The sequence below is a fragment of the Sus scrofa genome, chromosome 2 (genome assembly GCF_000003025.6).
Source record: "Sus scrofa isolate TJ Tabasco breed Duroc chromosome 2, Sscrofa11.1, whole genome shotgun sequence".
NCBI classification, from domain to species: Eukaryota; Metazoa; Chordata; class Mammalia; order Artiodactyla; family Suidae; genus Sus; species Sus scrofa.
The window spans coordinates 824,398-843,342 of NC_010444.4; the positions used below are offsets into that span (position 1 = coordinate 824,398).

General features: G+C 69.2%; 1 protein-coding gene across 1 annotated transcript in view; it reads left to right on the plus strand.

The window, feature by feature from the left end:
* Positions 1 to 17,699, plus strand: part of MUC5B (mucin 5B, oligomeric mucus/gel-forming) — a 34,412-nt gene extending 16,713 nt beyond the window's left edge. Inside the window, 24 exon segments of the mRNA XM_021082487.1 lie at positions 1 to 971; positions 973 to 4,462; positions 4,758 to 6,175; positions 6,377 to 8,861; positions 8,901 to 8,913; positions 8,985 to 10,193; positions 10,340 to 10,521; positions 10,709 to 10,880; positions 11,606 to 11,853; positions 12,118 to 12,304; positions 12,549 to 12,774; positions 12,858 to 13,036; positions 13,107 to 13,176; positions 13,371 to 13,474; positions 13,738 to 13,769; positions 13,966 to 14,146; positions 14,524 to 14,628; positions 14,711 to 14,748; positions 15,183 to 15,299; positions 15,645 to 15,731; positions 15,811 to 15,933; positions 16,123 to 16,168; positions 16,275 to 16,389; positions 16,925 to 17,699. Coding sequence (XP_020938146.1) covers positions 1 to 971; positions 973 to 4,462; positions 4,758 to 6,175; positions 6,377 to 8,861; positions 8,901 to 8,913; positions 8,985 to 10,193; positions 10,340 to 10,521; positions 10,709 to 10,880; positions 11,606 to 11,853; positions 12,118 to 12,304; positions 12,549 to 12,774; positions 12,858 to 13,036; positions 13,107 to 13,176; positions 13,371 to 13,474; positions 13,738 to 13,769; positions 13,966 to 14,146; positions 14,524 to 14,628; positions 14,711 to 14,748; positions 15,183 to 15,299; positions 15,645 to 15,731; positions 15,811 to 15,933; positions 16,123 to 16,168; positions 16,275 to 16,389; positions 16,925 to 17,141 — 12,015 coding nt within the window. The 3' untranslated portion in view covers positions 17,142 to 17,699.

An 18,945-nucleotide genomic window follows, 5' to 3' on the forward strand; every position in this document is an offset into this window, starting at 1 on the left:
ACCCAGAGGGTCACGACTCCCACCACTGCGACCGGTGCCCCCTCCACTGCGACCAGCCAGAGTGTCACCACCCCCACCACTGTGACAGGTGCCCCCTCCCCATGGACCACCGAGACGGTCTCCACCCACACGCCCGGGCCCACGGCCTGCCAGCCTCGCTGTGCCTGGACGGACTGGCTGGACCAGAGCTACCCGCTGCCGGGCGCCTCCGGGGGGGACTTCGAGACCTATGCCAATATCCAGGCGGCCGGCGGGGCCATCTGCCAGCGGCCCCAGGACATCGAGTGCCAGGCTAAAAACTTCCCCAACCGGACGCTGGAGGAGCTGGGTCAGCGAGTGCACTGCGACGCCAGCTTCGGCCTCATCTGCAGGAACGAGGAGCAGGACGGCCGGTTCGAGATGTGCTTCAACTACAGAATCCGCGTGCTGTGCTGCAGCTACGGCCACTGTGGGAAGCCCACCTCCCCGCTCACCGCCTCGACCACCACCTCCGCCCCCAGCCCCGGCACCACCACCTCGACCACTGCCTCTTCGGCCCCCAGCGCGGCCACCACGGCCGGGACACCCGTCGCAACAGCCGCAACACAGTCCGGGAGCACAGCGGCCACCGGCTCCCCGGCCGGCTCCGCCACGCCGGCGCCCGCCCTTTCCACGAGCACGACGGCGCGAGTGACGGCCTCCAGCCCCAGCCCCACGGGCTCGGCCCCGACGTCTGCCACGGTGGGGCTCCCGTCCTCTGCAGCCTCCACAGCGCCTGCCAGCCCAGGCACGGCCACGGCAGTCCTCCCGACTCACGGGACCAGCCAGGGCCCGACGCGCTGTCAGCCCAAGTGCCAGTGGACGGAGTGGTTCGACGTGGACTTCCCCACCTCGGGGGTCGGGGACGGAGACGTGGAAACCTATGACAACATCAGGGCGGCCGGTGGCAGCATATGCCCCGAGCCCCGGGAGATCGAGTGCCGGGCAGAGGCTACCCCGAGTGAGCATCGACCAGGTCGGGCAGGTGCTCAGCTGCAGCCTGCAGGACGGCCTCATCTGCAGGAACGAGGACCAGGAGGGCCTCTTCAAGATGTGCTTCAACTACAGGATCCGCGTGCTCTGCTGCGACGACGTGCGGCACTGTCCCAGCACGGCCAGCCCCGGCCCCTCCTCCCCCACGCTGTCTGCCCACAGCCCCGCCACCCTCACCGGCTCCACGACGACGCGGCCGGGGACCTCCACCTCCGCCACGAGCCCCACCAGACCCACCGCCTCTGAGGCCCTGGCCACGAGCACCAAGCCCGCTTCGACCAGTGTCCCCCCGGCGGCCCCTCTGGTGACCTCCCAAACACACACAACCCCTGGGGTGTTATCCCCCACCGCAGTGACGGGCCCCCCCTCCGCTGGCACCACCCAGAGGGTGTCTACCCCTTCCCCTGTGACAGGCTCCTCCTCCCCAGGGACCACCCACGGGGTCACCACCCCCACCGCTGTGACAGGTGCCCCCTCCCCAGGGACCACCGCGTCGGTCTCCACCCCCACCGGTGTGACAGGTGCCCCCTCCACGGCGACCACCCAGAGGGTCACGACTCCCACCACTGTGACAGGTGCCCCCTCCCCAGGGACCACCGCGTCGGTCTCCACGCCCACCGGTGTGACAGGTGCCCCCTCCACGGCGACCACCCAGAGGGTCACGTCTCCCACCACTGTGACAGGTGCCCCCTCCCCAGGGACCACCGAATCGGTCTCCACGACCACCGGCGTGACAGGTGCCCCCTCCACGGCGAGCACCCAGAGGATCACGACTCCCACCACTGTGACAGGTGCCCCCTCCACGGCGACCACCCAGAGTGTCACGACTCCCACCACTGCGACAGGTGTCCCCTCCACCGCGACCAGCCAGAGTGTCACCACCACCAGCACTGTGACAGGTGCCCCCTCCACGGCGACCCCGCAAAGTGTCACGACTCCCACCACTGCGAGAGGTGTCCCCTCCACTGCGAGCACCCAGAGGGTCACGACTCCCACCACTGCGACAGGTGTCCCCTCCACGGCGACCTCCCAGAGTGTCACGAGTCCCACCACTGTGACAGGTGCCCCCTCCACTGCGACCAGGCAGAGTGTCACCACCACCAGCACTGTGACAGGTGCCCCCTCCACGGCGACCCCGCAAAGTGTCACGACTCCCACCACTGCGACAGGTGCCTCCTCCACTGCGACGACCCAGAGGGTCACGACTCCCACTACTGCGAGAGGTGCCCCCTCCACTGCGACCACCCAGAGGGTCACGACTCCCACCACTGCGACAGGTGCCCCCTCCACTGCGACCAGCCAGAGTGTCACCACCCCCACCACTGTGACAGGTGCCCCCTCCCCATGGACCACCGAGACGGTCTCCACCCACACGCCCGGGCCCACGGCCTGCCAGCCTCGCTGTGCCTGGACGGACTGGCTGGACCAGAGCTACCCGCTGCCGGGCGCCTCCGGGGGGGACTTCGAGACCTATGCCAATATCCAGGCGGCCGGCGGGGCCATCTGCCAGCGGCCCCAGGACATCGAGTGCCAGGCTAAAAACTTCCCCAACCGGACGCTGGAGGAGCTGGGTCAGCGAGTGCACTGCGACGCCAGCTTCGGCCTCATCTGCAGGAACGAGGAGCAGGACGGCCGGTTCGAGATGTGCTTCAACTACAGAATCCGCGTGCTGTGCTGCAGCTACGGCCACTGTGGGAAGCCCACCTCCCCGCTCACCGCCTCGACCACCACCTCCGCCCCCAGCCCCGGCACCACCACCTCGACCACTGCCTCTTCGGCCCCCAGCGCGGCCACCACGGCCGGGACACCCGTCGCAACAGCCGCAACACAGTCCGGGAGCACAGCGGCCACCGGCTCCCCGGCCGGCTCCGCCACGCCGGCGCCCGCCCTTTCCACGAGCACGACGGCGCGAGTGACGGCCTCCAGCCCCAGCCCCACGGGCTCGGCCCCGACGTCTGCCACGGTGGGGCTCCCGTCCTCTGCAGCCTCCACAGCGCCTGCCAGCCCAGGCACGGCCACGGCAGTCCTCCCGACTCACGGGACCAGCCAGGGCCCGACGCGCTGTCAGCCCAAGTGCCAGTGGACGGAGTGGTTCGACGTGGACTTCCCCACCTCGGGGGTCGGGGACGGAGACGTGGAAACCTATGACAACATCAGGGCGGCCGGTGGCAGCATATGCCCCGAGCCCCGGGAGATCGAGTGCCGGGCAGACGGCTACCCCGACGTGAGCATCGACCAGGTCGGGCAGGTGCTCAGCTGCAGCCTGCAGGACGGCCTCATCTGCAGGAACGAGGACCAGGAGGGCCTCTTCAAGATGTGCTTCAACTACAGGATCCGCGTGCTCTGCTGCGACGACGTGCGGCACTGTCCCAGCACGGCCAGCCCCGGCCCCTCCTCCCCCACGCTGTCTGCCCACAGCCCCGCCACCCTCACCGGCTCCACGACGACGCGGCCGGGGACCTCCACCTCCGCCACGAGCCCCACCAGACCCACCGCCTCTGAGGCCCTGGCCACGAGCACCAAGCCCGCTTCGACCAGTGTCCCCCCGTCGGCCCCTCTGGTGACCTCCCAAACACACACAACCCCTGGGGTGTTATCCCCCACCGCAGTGACGGGCCCCCCCTCCGCTGGCACCACCCAGAGGGTGTCTACCCCTTCCCCTGTGACAGGCTCCTCCTCCCCAGGGACCACCCAAGGGGTCACCACCCCCACCGCTGTGACAGGTGCCCCCTCCCCAGGGACCACCGAATCAGTCTCCACGACCACCGGTGTGACAGGTGCCCCGTCCACGGCGACCACCCAGAGGGTCACGTCTCCCACCACTGTGACAGGTGCCCCCTCCCCAGGGACCACCGAAACAGTCTCCACGACCACCGGTGTGACAGGTGCCCCCTCCACGGCGACCACCCAGAGGGTCACGACTCCCACCACTGCGACAGGTGCCCCCTCCCCAGGGACCACCGAGTCGGTCTCCACGCCCACCGGTGTGACAGGTGCCCCCTCCACGGCGACCACCCAGAGGGTCACGTCTCCCACCACTGTGACAGGTGCCCCCTCCCCAGGGACCACCGAATCGGTCTCCACGCCCACCGGCGTGACAGGTGCCCCGTCCACGGCGACCACCCAGAGGGTCACGACTCCCACCACTGTGACAGTTGCCCCGTCCACTGCGACCACCCAGAGGGTCACGACTCCCACCACTGCGACAGGTGCCCCCTCCACGGTGACCCCCCAAAGTGTCACGACTCCCACCACTGTGACAGGTGCCCCCTCCACCGCGACCAGACAGAGTGTCACCACCCCCAGCACTGCGACAGGTGCCCCCTCCACTGCGACAACCCAGAGGGTCACGACTCCCAGCACTGCGACAGGTGTCCCCTCCACCGCGACCAGCCAGATTGTCACCACCCCCAGCACTGTGACAGGTGCCCCCTCCACGGCGACCCCCAAAGTGTCACGACTCCCACCACTGTGACAGGTGCCCCCTCCACGGCGACCACTCAGAGTGTCACGACTCCCAGCACTGTGACAGGTGCCCCCTCCCCAGGGACTACCGAGTCGATCTCCACGCCCACCACTGTGACAGGTGTCCCTCAACGGCGATCCCCAGAGTGTCACGACTCCCAGCACTGTGACAGGTGTCCCCTCCACGGCGACCACCCAGAGGGTCACGACTCCCACTACTGCGACAGGTGCCCCCTCCACTGAGACCACCCAGAGGGTCACGACTCCCACCACTGTGACAGGTGCCCCTCCACTGCGACCACCCAGAGCGTCACGACTCCCACCACTGCGACAGGTGCCCCTCCACTGCGACCAGCCAGAGTGTCACCACCCCCACCACTGTGACAGGTGCCCCCTCCCCATGGACCACCGAGACGGTCTCCACCCACACGCCCGGGCCCACGGCCTGCCAGCCTCGCTGTGCCTGGACGGACTGGCTGGACCAGAGCTACCCGCTGCCGGGCGCCTCCGGGGGGGACTTCGAGACCTATGCCAATATCCAGGCGGCCGGCGGGGCCATCTGCCAGCGGCCCCAGGACATCGAGTGCCAGGCTAAAAACTTCCCCAACCGGACGCTGGAGGAGCTGGGTCAGCGAGTGCACTGCGACGCCAGCTTCGGCCTCATCTGCAGGAACGAGGAGCAGGACGGCCGGTTCGAGATGTGCTTCAACTACAGAATCCGCGTGCTGTGCTGCAGCTACGGCCACTGTGGGAAGCCCACCTCCCCGCTCACCGCCTCGACCACCACCTCCGCCCCCAGCCCCGGCACCACCACCTCGACCACTGCCTCTTCGGCCCCCAGCGCGGCCACCACGGCCGGGACACCCGTCGCAACAGCCGCAACACAGTCCGGGAGCACAGCGGCCACCGGCTCCCCGGCCGGCTCCGCCACGCCGGCGCCCGCCCTTTCCACGAGCACGACGGCGCGAGTGACGGCCTCCAGCCCCAGCCCCACGGGCTCGGCCCCGACGTCTGCCACGGTGGGGCTCCCGTCCTCTGCAGCCTCCACAGCGCCTGCCAGCCCAGGCACGGCCACGGCAGTCCTCCCGACTCACGGGACCAGCCAGGGCCCGACGCGCTGTCAGCCCAAGTGCCAGTGGACGGAGTGGTTCGACGTGGACTTCCCCACCTCGGGGGTCGGGGACGGAGACGTGGAAACCTATGACAACATCAGGGCGGCCGGTGGCAGCATATGCCCCGAGCCCCGGGAGATCGAGTGCCGGGCAGAGAGCTACCCCGAAGTGAGCATCGACCAGGTCGGGCAGGTGCTCAGCTGCAGCCTGCAGGACGGCCTCATCTGCAGGAACGAGGACCAGGAGGGCCTCTTCAAGATGTGCTTCAACTACAGGATCCGCGTGCTCTGCTGCGACGACGTGCGGCACTGTCCCAGCACGGCCAGCCCCGGCCCCTCCTCCCCCACGCTGTCTGCCCACAGCCCCGCCACCCTCACCGGCTCCACGACGACGTGGCCGGGGACCTCCACCTCCGCCACGAGCCCCACCAGACCCACCGCCTCTGAGGCCCTGGCCACGAGCACCAAGCCCGCTTCGACCAGTGTCCCCCCGTCGGCCCCTCTGGTGACCTCCCAAACACACACAACCCCTGGGGTGTTATCCCCCACCGCAGTGACGGGCCCCCCTCCGCTGGCACCACCCAGAGGGTGTCTACCCCTTCCCCTGTGACAGGCTCCTCCTCCCCAGGGACCACCCACGGGGTCACCACCCCCACCACTGTGACAGGTGCCCCCTCCCCAGGGACCACCGCGTCGGTCTCCACCCCACCGGTGTGACAGGTGCCCCCTCCACGGCGACCACCCAGAGGGTCACGACTCCCACCACTGTGACAGGTGCCCCCTCCCCAGGGACCACCGCGTCGGTCTCCACGCCCACCGGTGTGACAGGTGCCCCCTCCACGGCGACCACCCAGAGGGTCACGACTCCCACCACTATGACAGGTGCCCCCTCCCCAGGGACCACCGAGTCGGTCTCCACGCCCACCGGTGTGACAGGTGCCCCTCCACGGCGACCACCCAGAGGGTCACGTCTCCCACCACTGTGACAGGTGCCCCCTCCCCAGGGACCACCGAATCGGTCTCCACGACCACCGGCGTGACAGGTGCCCCGTCCACGGCGACCACCCAGAGGGTCACGACTCCCACCACTGTGACAGTTGCCCCGTCCACTGCGACCACCCAGAGGGTCACGACTCCCACCACTGCGACAGGTGCCCCCTCCACGGTGACCCCCCAAAGTGTCACGACTCCCACCACTGTGACAGGTGCCCCCTCCACCGCGACCAGACAGAGTGTCACCACCCCCAGCACTGCGACAGGTGCCCCCTCCACTGCGACAACCCAGAGGGTCACGACTCCCAGCACTGCGACAGGTGTCCCCTCCACCGCGACCAGCCAGATTGTCACCACCCCCAGCACTGTGACAGGTGCCCCCTCCACGGCGACCCCCCAAAGTGTCACGACTCCCACCACTGTGACAGGTGCCCCCTCCACGGCGACCACCCAGAGTGTCACGACTCCCAGCACTGTGACAGGTGCCCCCTCCCCAGGGACTACCGAGTCGATCTCCACGCCCACCACTGTGACAGGTGTCCCCTCAACGGCGATCCCCCAGAGTGTCACGACTCCCAGCACTGTGACAGGTGTCCCCTCCACGGCGACCACCCAGAGGGTCACGACTCCCACTACTGCGACAGGTGCCCCCTCCACTGAGACCACCCAGAGGGTCACGACTCCCACCACTGTGACAGGTGCCCCCTCCACGGCGACCACCCAGAGGGTCACGACTCCCACCACTGCGACAGGTGCCCCCTCCACTGCGACCAGCCAGAGTGTCACCACCCCCACCACTGTGACAGGTGCCCCCTCCCCATGGACCACCGAGACGGTCTCCACCCACACGCCCGGGCCCACGGCCTGCCAGCCTCGCTGTGCCTGGACGGACTGGCTGGACCAGAGCTACCCGCTGCCGGGCGCCTCCGGGGGGGACTTCGAGACCTATGCCAATATCCAGGCGGCCGGCGGGGCCATCTGCCAGCGGCCCCAGGACATCGAGTGCCAGGCTAAAAACTTCCCCAACCGGACGCTGGAGGAGCTGGGTCAGCGAGTGCACTGCGACGCCAGCTTCGGCCTCATCTGCAGGAACGAGGAGCAGGACGGCCGGTTCGAGATGTGCTTCAACTACAGAATCCGCGTGCTGTGCTGCAGCTACGGCCACTGTGGGAAGCCCACCTCCCCGCTCACCGCCTCGACCACCACCTCCGCCCCCAGCCCCGGCACCACCACCTCGACCACTGCCTCTTCGGCCCCCAGCGCGGCCACCACGGCCGGGACACCCGTCGCAACAGCCGCAACACAGTCCGGGAGCACAGCGGCCACCGGCTCCCCGGCCGGCTCCGCCACGCCGGCGCCCGCCCTTTCCACGAGCACGACGGCGCGAGTGACGGCCTCCAGCCCCAGCCCCACGGGCTCGGCCCCGACGTCTGCCACGGTGGGGCTCCCGTCCTCTGCAGCCTCCACAGCGCCTGCCAGCCCAGGCACGGCCACGGCAGTCCTCCCGACTCACGGGACCAGCCAGGGCCCGACGCGCTGTCAGCCCAAGTGCCAGTGGACGGAGTGGTTCGACGTGGACTTCCCCACCTCGGGGGTCGGGGACGGAGACGTGGAAACCTATGACAACATCAGGGCGGCCGGTGGCAGCATATGCCCCGAGCCCCGGGAGATCGAGTGCCGGGCAGAGAGCTACCCCGAAGTGAGCATCGACCAGGTCGGGCAGGTGCTCAGCTGCAGCCTGCAGGACGGCCTCATCTGCAGGAACGAGGACCAAACTGGGGACTTCCCAATGTGCTTCAACTACAATATTCGATTGCTCTGCTGCGACGACGTGCGGCACTGTCCCAGCACGGCCAGCCCCGGCCCCTCCTCCCCCACGCTGTCTGCCCACAGCCCCGCCACCCTCACCGGCTCCACGACGACGCGGCCGGGGACCTCCACCTCCGCCACGAGCCCCACCAGACCCACCGCCTCTGAGGCCCTGGCCACGAGCACCAAGCCCGCTTCGACCAGTGTCCCCCCGTCGGCCCCTCTGGTGACCTCCCAAACACACACAACCCCTGGGGTGTTATCCCCCACCGCAGTGACGGGCCCCCCCTCCGCTGGCACCACCCAGAGGGTGTCTACCCCTTCCCCTGTGACAGGCTCCTCCTCCCCAGGGACCACCCACGGGGTCACCACCCCCACCACTGTGACAGGTGCCCCCTCCCCAGGGACCACCGCGTCGGTCTCCACCCCCACCGGTGTGACAGGTGCCCCCTCCACGGCGACCACCCAGAGGGTCACGCTCCCACCACTGTGACAGGTGCCCCCTCCCCAGGGACCACCGCTCGGTCTCCCCCCCCCCCCCCCCCCCCCCCCCCCCCCCCCCCCCCCCCCCCCCCCCCCCCCACCGGTGTGACAGGTGCCCCCTCCACGGCGACCACCCAGAGGGTCACGTCTCCCACCACTGTGACAGGTGCCCCCTCCCCAGGGACCACCGAATCAGTCTCCACGACCACCGGCGTGACAGGTGCCCCCTCCACGGCGACCACCCAGAGGGTCACGACTCCCACCACTGCGACAGGTGCCCCCTCCACGGCGACCACCCAGAGGGTCACGACTCCCACCACTGTGACAGGTGCCCCCTCCACGGCGACCACCCAGAGGGTCACGACTCCCACCACTGTGACAGGTGCCCCCTCCACTGCGACCACCCAGAGGGTCACGACTCCCACCACTGCGACAGGTGCCCCCTCCACTGCGACCACCCAGAGGGTCACGACTCCCATCACTGCGAGAGGTGCCCCCTCCACGGCGACCACCCAGAGGGTCACGACTCCCACCACTGTGACAGGTGCCCCCTCCACTGCGACCACCCAGAGGGTCACGACTCCCACCACTGCGACGGGTGCCCCCTCCACGGCGACCACCCAGAGTGTCACGACTCCCACCACTGTGACAGGTGCCCCCTCCACTGCGACCACCCAGAGGGTCACGACTCCCACCACTGCGACAGGTGCCCCCTCCACGGCGACCACCCAGAGGGTCACGACTCCCACCACTGTGATGGGTGCCCCCTCCACTGCGACCCCCCAGAGTGTCACCACCCCCACCACTGCGACAGGTGCCCCCTCCACGGCGACCACCCAGAGGGTCACGACTCCCACCACTGTGATGGGTGCCCCCTCCACTGCGACCCCCCAGAGTGTCACCACCCCCACCACTGTGACAGGTCCCTCCTCTCCAGGGTCCACCGAGTCGGTCTCCACCCACACCACTGTGACAGGTCCCCCCTCCCCTGGTACCACACGGAGCGTCACCACCCCCAGCAGTGTGACCCGTCTCCTGTCAACTGGGACCACCCGGACATTTGCTGTTCTCATTCCCTCCACCTTCCCAGGGTCCCTGTCCACGACCCTCAAACCAGGCTTGCCCAGTGTATCGCCCACTAGTTTGCTCTCGACCCCCTCCCTGCGGACCCGTCCTGCCTCCCCAGGCACTGTGCCCTCCTCTTCTCCGGAGACTGCCAGCAGCCTGACCCCCTTCTCGGTGCCCACCGTCTCCCCCGGATCGCCTGGCCCCACCACGCCCTCCTGCCTCTGCCGCGCCTACGGAGAGTTCTTCCGACCCGGTGCGTGAGCAGCCTGGCCCCTCCTCCACACCCAGCCCCGACACTGGATTCCGGCGGGCAGTGTCCCGGGGCCAGGGTCCTTGACCTGCGCTGGTTTGCCCTCCTGGCCCCCTGCCCCGCTGACCTGTGTGTCTCTGGCTTTGTAGGCGACGTCGTGTACAACAAGACCGACGGCGCGGGCTGCCAGTTCTTAGCTGTCTGCAACGAGCACTGTGACATCGACCGCCTCCAGGGCACCTGCCCCACCTCCGCACCCCCCGAGTCCTCGCCCCCCGCTCCCCTCACCACCCGGACCCCTGGCTGCGATCGCACGACCCCTCCACGACAGGTGTGCCCCCCTCCTTCATGCCTCCACCGGGTGGGACCCCCCAGCCCCTCGGTGACCACTCCACGGGCAACACCAGCTGGACAAAGACCTGTGGGGCCTGGGCCGGGCCAGCACCAGATCGACCAGGGTGTGGTGGCAGGAGGGTCTGGCCAGCCCAGTTGGTGAACGGGACGCTGGCCTCTCCCAGGTGAACGAGTCCTGGATCCTGGAGGACTGCACAGTGGCCCAGTGTGAGGGCGACAACCACGTTGTCCTGCTGGGGCCAAAGCCGACAGCCAACATCACCTGCGTGAACGGGCGCCTGCCCGTCAAAGTGCAGAGTGCGGAGCAGCCCTGCGACTACAACTACGAGTGTGAATGTGAGAGCCGCGTGCCCCGGTCGCAGCGCTCACCCCGCCAGGCTTTGTGGTTTGACGGGAACTCGGGGGCTCCCGAGACTGCGGAGGACGGGGCTGCAGGGCGCCCGCGCAGGACAGGACCCCGAAGGGCCTGGAGCCGCCCTCCCCCCAGGGCTGCGCCAGGACTCCCGTGCGAGTGCCGCAGGGCCCCAGGAGGGCGAGCCATTCTCGCAGCCCGCGGTCAGGGTCCTGGGGCGGCCGAAACAGAAGACCGCAAACTGGGGGGTTCCAAACAGCGGAAAGTGACTGTCCCAGTCCTAGAGACCAGAAGCCGGGGACTGGGGTGTGGGCAGGACGGGCTCACTCCAGAGGCCCTGGGGAGGGTCCCGCCTGCCCCTTCCAGCTCTGCCCCTGGTGTTCCTGGGCTGTGGCCCGGTCCCCCGCAGCCTCTGCCCCAGTCATCCCGTGGCCTCTTCCCTCCCTTCTGTCCCCTAGAAGGACGCCTGCACTGGGTGTAGGGCCACCCTGGCGATCCCGGAGGGCCATCTCGTGACCCTTGTCTCAGCCGCAGCTGCAAAGATCCTCTTCCCACCAGAGGTCACAGTCACAGGCTCTGGGTGGACCTGCCACGCCCACTTCCAAAAGGAGGGGGCTAAGGCCCAGGAGGCTGAGTGACCCGGGGCGGGGGGGGGCGCAGGGGGGGCAGTTCGGGTGGCACTGGGTGAGGGCCTGTCCGTGCCCCGCAGGCTCCTGCAGCGGCTGGGGCGACGCCCACTACGAGACCTTCGACGGCACTGCCTATTCTTTCCGGGACAACTGCACCCACGTCCTCGTGCAGGAGATCCGGCCTCGCTATGGCAACCTCAGCATCCTCATGCACAACCGCTACTGCCAGGTCGACGCCAGCTGCCCCCGCGCCCTCAGTGTCCGCTACGAGGCCGTGGAGATCATTCTCACCACCACCAGAGGGGCCAGCGGGCAGCAGGAAAGCCTGGTGAGTGTGGGCAGCCAAGCGGGCGCCCGCCTGGCCCGACCTGGTCAGGGAGGCCCAGGGCCCCGGTCCAGAGGGCCCAAGCACGGTGACTGGAGGGCAGGGATAGGCCATGGGGGGGCACCCGGGACCCAAACACGCCGACTAGGACCCCAGGCCCTGGGGGGCATCTGTGCTTTGGGAAGGATGCCGAGGGGGGGCCCCGGCGCCTGGGAGGCAGGACCCTGAAGGCCGGCCCTCTGCCCTCGGCCCCGGTCCCGCCCCCAGATCCTGTTCGACCAAACGCGGGTGAGGCAGGGCTTCGGCAAGGACAGCGTGACCGTGACCATGACGGGGGCCACCGAGATGGGCATCAGTATCCCCTCCATTGGCGCGAGCATCACCTTCAACGGACGCGTCTTCCAGGTGCGGCTGTCCTACAGCCGCTTCAGCTACAACACCGAGGGCCAGTGCGGTGAGCAGGGACCTGCCGGACGCCAGCGGGGAGAGCAAAGGGCCGGGCACCAGGGCCGTGGGGCACACAGCCGATCCTCCTCGGGACAGCCTCCCCCATGTCCGCCTGACCCCCCTGCCCCCGCCCAGGCCAGAGCTGCCTCAGGGGACCGTGTCTCCGAGCCGAGTGGCTGCCATGGAGGTGGGGGGACAGGGAGGGATGGCCTGGCAGCCCCGTCCAGCAGTGACCCGCCCGCCCTCCCCAGGCACCTGCACCAATGACCGCAGTGATGACTGCCGCAAGCCCGACGGCACCCTGGCCCCCACCTGCTGGGACATGGCCAGAGACTGGCTGGTCCCCGAGAGCAGTGAGGAGGGCTGCTGGGCGCCAACCGGCCTGCCCCCCACTGCCAGCCCCAGATCCCCGGTGCCCAGCCTGCCCTCCACCACCCCGTGCACCCCCGCACCTCTCTGCCAGCTCTTGCTGACCCAGTGAGTCCTCTGCGTGGGCTGGCGGTCCTGGGCGGCCATCCCACCAGGGCCTCTGCTCCAGCCTTTGACCACCCTGCCCACAGGGTCTTCGCCAAATGCCATCACCTCATCCCGCCCAGCCTGTTCTTCAGCACCTGTGTCAGCGACAGCTGCCAGCCCGGCCAGCCCGAGGTGTCCTGCCAGAGCCTGGAGGCCTACGCGGCGCTCTGCCGCGCCCGGGGCGTGTGCCTGGACTGGCGCCATGCCACCAGTGGGCTGTGTGGTGAGTCGAGGGTGGCGGCTGGGGGCCCTGGCCTCCTTGGCCCAGCTGACACCTGTCTGTGTGCCCCTAGAGCTCACCTGCCCGCCCACCAAAGTGTATAAGCCGTGTGGCCCTCTGCAGCCCAAATCCTGTAACTCCAGGTGAGCACGGTGGGGACGCCGGGGACGCCGGGGACAGAGGGCCTCCTGGGCGGGCCTGAAGGGTCTGGGGGGAGCCGGGAGAGGACCCACAGCCCAAGATTGGGGGTGCCCCTCCCCCACCCCCACCCTGGGACGACCCCAGGCCTCCCCCAAGCCCCCCGCCCTCCTCTTCAGACGCCTCTCTCATCTTGCAGGAGCGAGAGCCCAGAGAGCATGGGGCTGGCAGAGGGCTGCTTCTGTCCCGACGGCCACATCCTGTTCAACTCCCACACGGACATCTGCGTGCCCAAGGAGTGCCGTAAGCCGGGCCCCTATGTGGGAGGGGCAGGGCCACAGGGCAGGGAGCTCTGGCCTGGGCCGCCCTTCCTGGGCCGGTCCCGCCTGGACTGCTCCCACCTAGTCCCGCCTGCAGCGCCATGTGGCCTTGAGCCCAGCTGAGCCCCTCCTTTGTGACCCCTCGAGTTCCCGGGGGCTTGTCCCCACCAGGAAGGAGAGGCCCAGTTGGGGGTGGCCCCAAGCCCAGCACTCCCAGTGAGCCTGTTTCCTGTTCTTGCCTCCCAGCCTGCGTGGGACCAGACGGGCTTCCCAAATACGTGAGTGTTCTGCACCCCCGGGCTCTGCCAGGGGAGCTGGTGGGGGCACCCGGGTGTGAGGTGCAGCGTGTCATGCCGCTGCCCCAGGTGGGGCAGCCGAGGGCTGAGGCTTGGGGCCTGACCTGCCGCTGGACCAGCCCCAGAAGCCAGGGCACCACCCAGGAGCCCTGGGGAACCCTGACCTGTTCTCTTCCAGCCTGGAGATCAGTGGGTCAGCAACTGCCAGGCCTGCGTGTGTGACCCGGGCTCCATGTCTGTGCGGTGCTCTCCTGTTCAGTGCAAGGCCCAGGACAGGCCCCCGGAATGCAGCCAGGCCGGCTTCGTGGCTGTGACCAGGCCCCTGGCCAACGAGCCGTGCTGCCTGGAGACTCTGTGTGGTGAGGCCTGCACCCCACTGGGCCAGGGGTGGTGTGGACAGCAGAGGGTGGTGTTGGCACAGGCCACCCAGCTGGCAGGGCCCGCAGGGCAGAGGGGCGCTGCAGGGGCCCGGCTTGTTGGTGGCTGGACCACTAGGTGGGGAGGCCTCTCGGCCCTTCCTTTTTCCACCTACGAATGAGGCTGGCGACCCCTGGTCTGCTCCAGTCCCTTCAGGGCCTGGGGGAGGAGCAGGGAGGTGACGAGGTGTGGGAACCCAGAAGAGCCACCGGCTCCCAGGGGAATGACCTCTGCGGCCCAGCGTGGTGAGGTGCTACTAGGACCCAGGACAACTGGGGGGGGCAGGGGCACCCCAGAAAGCCCCCCGACTCTCCTGCAGTCTGCAACACGAGCACGTGCCCCCAGAGCCCACCCACATGTCGGCCGGGAGAGAAGCTGGTCCAGGCCCTGGGAGCGGGCGGCTGCTGCCCCACATTCCGCTGCGGTGAGTCTCTGGGGAGGGGCCAGGGGGTCCTGGCCCTTTCTCCCACTGCCCACGTAGCTCCTCACCCGCCCTTTCCTTCCAGAACCCTGGCTGTGCACCTACAACGGCACCGTCTACGGGGTGAGGCTCAGCGCGGGAGCTCAGGGTGGGTGGAGGGTGGGGCCGAAGGGCGCCTGGGGCCCCTCGTTGTCTCCACACGTCCGGCCCTGCCCAGGCTCTCTGGCCACAGCAGCAGGTGAGGCAAGGCTCTGGGCCCTTCCGAGGCCCTTGGCCAGAACCTGGGAAGCCTCGGGCCCTGCGCCAGCCGCCTCTGGGAGCTTCCCCTCAGGCTCTCCCGGCAAGAGCGCGGGGCAGGGGGCACGGGGGGCGGGGGGGGAACCACGCCCTCCCGGCCCTGCCAGCCTGGGTCCCCACCTGCCCTGGTCTGTGCTCAGCCAGGCGGCACAGCCTTAATTCCACAGGGAAAAGAAAGAGACCGCCCTGTGGGCCTCAAGACACGGGGAGGGGCCTGCTCTGTGCCCCCTTAGTGTCACCCCTGACCCTGTCTGCCGCAGGTCGGAGCCACCTTCCCAGCAGTCATTCCCTGCCACACGTGCACCTGCCTGTCCACGGACACCCAGGACCCGACCGTGCAGTGTGAGAAGAACAGCTGCAGCACCGCCTGCCCCCAGGTGAGGCCGCCCTCCTGAGCGGACCCCAGCCCCGCCAGCCCTCAGTCACCACCCCCTGGGCCCCAGGAAGGGTCTCTAGCTCAGCTCCCTGGGTTCTTGATTCTTCCCAAAGGGAGAGAAGCAGGAGGATGGGGGAGGGGGCCCTGGGCAAGGGACAGAAGAGTGGAAGTGGAGAAGGTGCTGGAAGCAGGGTGAGACTAAGAGGGACACGGGGGTGGGGGGGGCAGAGACTTAGCCCCACAGAGGACAGGGGCTGCTAAGGAGGCCCTGGGCCCCTGGCCTGCAGGTGGGACAGCAGGAGGGCTGGGGAGCCAGGGTGGGCACGCGACCATCCCCCTCCCCCAGGGCTTCGAGTATTCCAGCGTGGAGGGCAAGTGCTGTGGGGACTGCGTGCAGACGGCTTGCATCTCGCCGGATGGCCAGCTGGTCCAGGTAACAAACCCTCCCCTTCAGCTCCTCCGCCGACCCCATGACCCCCAACCTGGCCTCCACTCTCCCCTTGTGATTTCAGCTCAACGAGACGTGGCTCCACAGCCTCGTGGACAACTGCACGGAGTACCGCTGCCAGGTCAAGAAAGGGCTCCCTGTGCTGACGCCCACACCCACCGTCTGTCCAGACGTGCCCAGCTGCAGGGTGTGTGTCTGGGGACCGGCTAGCTCGGCCGCACGCCCCGCCCCGGAGGCCCCGCCCACCCCCACCCACCCCCGGAGGCCCCGCCCACCCCGGAGCCCAGATTCGCCCACCGGGAAGGCCCCCTCCCCTGCCCACACCCGGCCGGCCGAGGCCCCACCGGTTCAGCTTTCCCTCTGACCCCTTCCCCAGGGCATCCTCCGGAAAAAGGGCTGCTGCTACTCCTGTGAGGAAGTGGGTAAGGCCGCCTTCCTGCCCCTGCGCCCCGCCCAGTCTCCGCCCACGGACCCGCCCCCAGGGTGCCCCGCCCCCCGAGCCCCGCCCTGAGCCCTTCCTCTGCTCAGACTCCTGCCAGGTCCGCGTGAACACCATGGTCCTGCGGGACCGCGGCTGCACCACCCAGGCCGCTGTCAACGTCTCCTTCTGCGAGGGCTTCTGTCCGGAACCGGAAGTGCCCAGGTGAAAGGCCTGCGCCCTCCCACCCTGGGTGCCACGTGGCCCTGTCCCTGGCCGGTACCCCCGCCCCCCCTGCCCCCCTCCCCCACGCGCGCTGGGGCCCTCTTCTCCAGGCACAAAGCCTGGGCCTCCCCGCCCCAGAGTCAGGCCTGGGAGAGCTGGGCTGGGCCACACCACCCTGGGCACCACGGGGTGTCCTCCTGCGGCCGGGCCAGCAGAATCGGGGCTTCCCGGGGACCAGACTGTGAGGGCGGAGCTGCAGGCATACCCCAACCCCCCAGCCTGGCCAGAGGGCCCGGGCAGCTTCCCCGAGCAGGGTTCTGCAGGGACAGGACGTCTGAGGAGCCGGTTCGCGGGACAGAAGGGGTCAGGCTGCGGAGGGTCGGGGTTCAAAGTGACCCAGAGCACCTCCTGTCCAGTCTAGAGAGCCCTGTGCGCCCAGAGGACGGGCACGGGCCGCTGTCTCCAGACCCCAGAGAAACCAGGAGCCGGGCGGCTGGGGCTGGACGGGCAGGTCCTGAGGGCTGTGCACCTGTAGGTTCTCCTTGGAGGCCCCGGCCGTGCAGTGCCGCTGCACCTGCTGCCAGGAGACCAGGACCCACCAGGAGGTGGTGACCATGCAGTGTCCCGACGGGACGGCCATCCAGCACACCTACACCCAGGTGGACGAGTGCAGCTGCGGCCCGGCCTGCGTCCCCTCCCCCCAGGCTCCCGGGGACAGCAGTCCTCCTGCTCTAGGGGCCGCGACTGTCTGACGCTCTGCCCTGCCCCACACGGCCTCCTCATCTGGCACCAGAACACGCCCCGCCCAACCACGGGCACCTCCGGAGCCCACTCTACGCCTGCCCCAGTGAAACCCAGGCCCGGCGGGTGACCGCGCAGTGAGGGTCTGCTTGGGGGTCCTCAGGCGGGGCCCCGCCCTCAGCCCCTCCTGCCTCTTTTGGCCACCTGTCTGGCCCTCGGAGCCCACCCCTCATCTGAAACACGCGCACCCACTCTGTCCAGCCTCACACCCTCTGCCCCGGGGAGATAACTGGACACCCACTGCCATGTGCTCCCACCGCGGGCCTGTGCGCCCCCACAGCCCCGGGGGGCATGGATTCCCACTGGCTACCTCCTGCAGCCACGCAGGCTGAGGCATGTCCAGGGAAGGCTGGTGGCCTCCAGGGAGCTGCAGCCGGCCGGCTGGCTGCCCAGGTCTGGACCCGGGCTGAGGCTATGGCGACCGAGGGGTGGGCCAGGGCGGGGTCCCCACGGCACGCCCTCTGTTGCCCCAGCCCCGCTCTTGCAAATAAAGCTGAGCATCTCGTGCACCTCGTGGTCCCTGTCTCTTCCCTCCAAGGGCGCCCCTGGGCCCTCCCCTTTTTGGTGGGCGGGGCTGCCCAGGACCTGCTGGGGGACCAGACAGGGTGGGGCAAGGGGGCACCCAGGGTCAGTTTTGGGCGCGGGGAGTACTGACCGAGTCGGGTCTCGCAGGCTCAGAAACGCCCTCACCGTTATTTAAACAAAAAAAAAGGTGGTTCACAGAAGCAGAAAGATTGGTCGAGCCCACGGGGCACGTGGAGCCAGGCAGCACACAGTACCGGACGAGATGCCCGGCTCAGGGTGCCAGGCCCGCCTGTGCTGCCCGCCCCTTGGTGGTGATTTTCCTTCAGGCACTCGTCGTCGTGGGCACCTGCCTCACACGTGACCTCATTTCCCCGGCCACCAAGGGAGGGGATTTCTGCCTTTCTTTCCCGTGGCTCCATCCAGAACGAGGACACCGCCTGCCCGGGGTCTGCGGGAGGGCCTGGGTGCAGCAGCAGGAAAATGGGCCGCCCAAGACCATTCGCATGGCCCCAGCCTGACTGCAGTCAGGGCGAGAAAGGACCTCCGGGGCAGCTACGAGCAGGGCACCACTGCCACCCGGGAGGCAAAGGCCGTGCTGGCCACAGCCAAGGCAGCTGAGCGGGCAGGGCCTTCCTGGGCCTCCCATGTCACAGGACCCGCCCCTGCGCTCTGCCCAGCTGGGGACTGGCAGCCGCGGGGACTGACATCCATGACGCCTGTGCCCCCACGGGCCAGGGCTCTCCGCCTCAGGGAAGGCGCAGCCTGGGGGCTCTCGGTGGCCTTCCCAACACCCCCTGAGGTCCGGCCAGGGCGGGTCACCCTGGGGCTGGGCCAGAGGTGGTCCGAAGGGCTGACGAGGTTACAGACGCACTGCAGGAGGGGCCCCCCCTCTGTCACCACCGGGCTCCACCGCCGCAGGCTCACCCAGTATCTCCCACCCGTTTCCTGGGGGCTGCAGCCGGGCCCCACCCCAAGGGAAGCCCTTGCCAACCCACGTGTAGGACCGCAGCAGCCTCTCCCAAACCGCCGTCATCCCAGGGCACACGGGTCCCTTGAACCTGTCCGTGTACCTCTCGCAGAACTAAATGCATTCCCACGGTACCTGGAGCACGTGCGTCACTCGCAGCAGACCAGCGCTCTCGCGTGGGAGTGTTCCGTGTGCCAGGGCACCTCTGTCCACCCTGGCAACCCCCCTGCAGTAAGTGCTACCAGCTCCCCCGGTTTACAGGT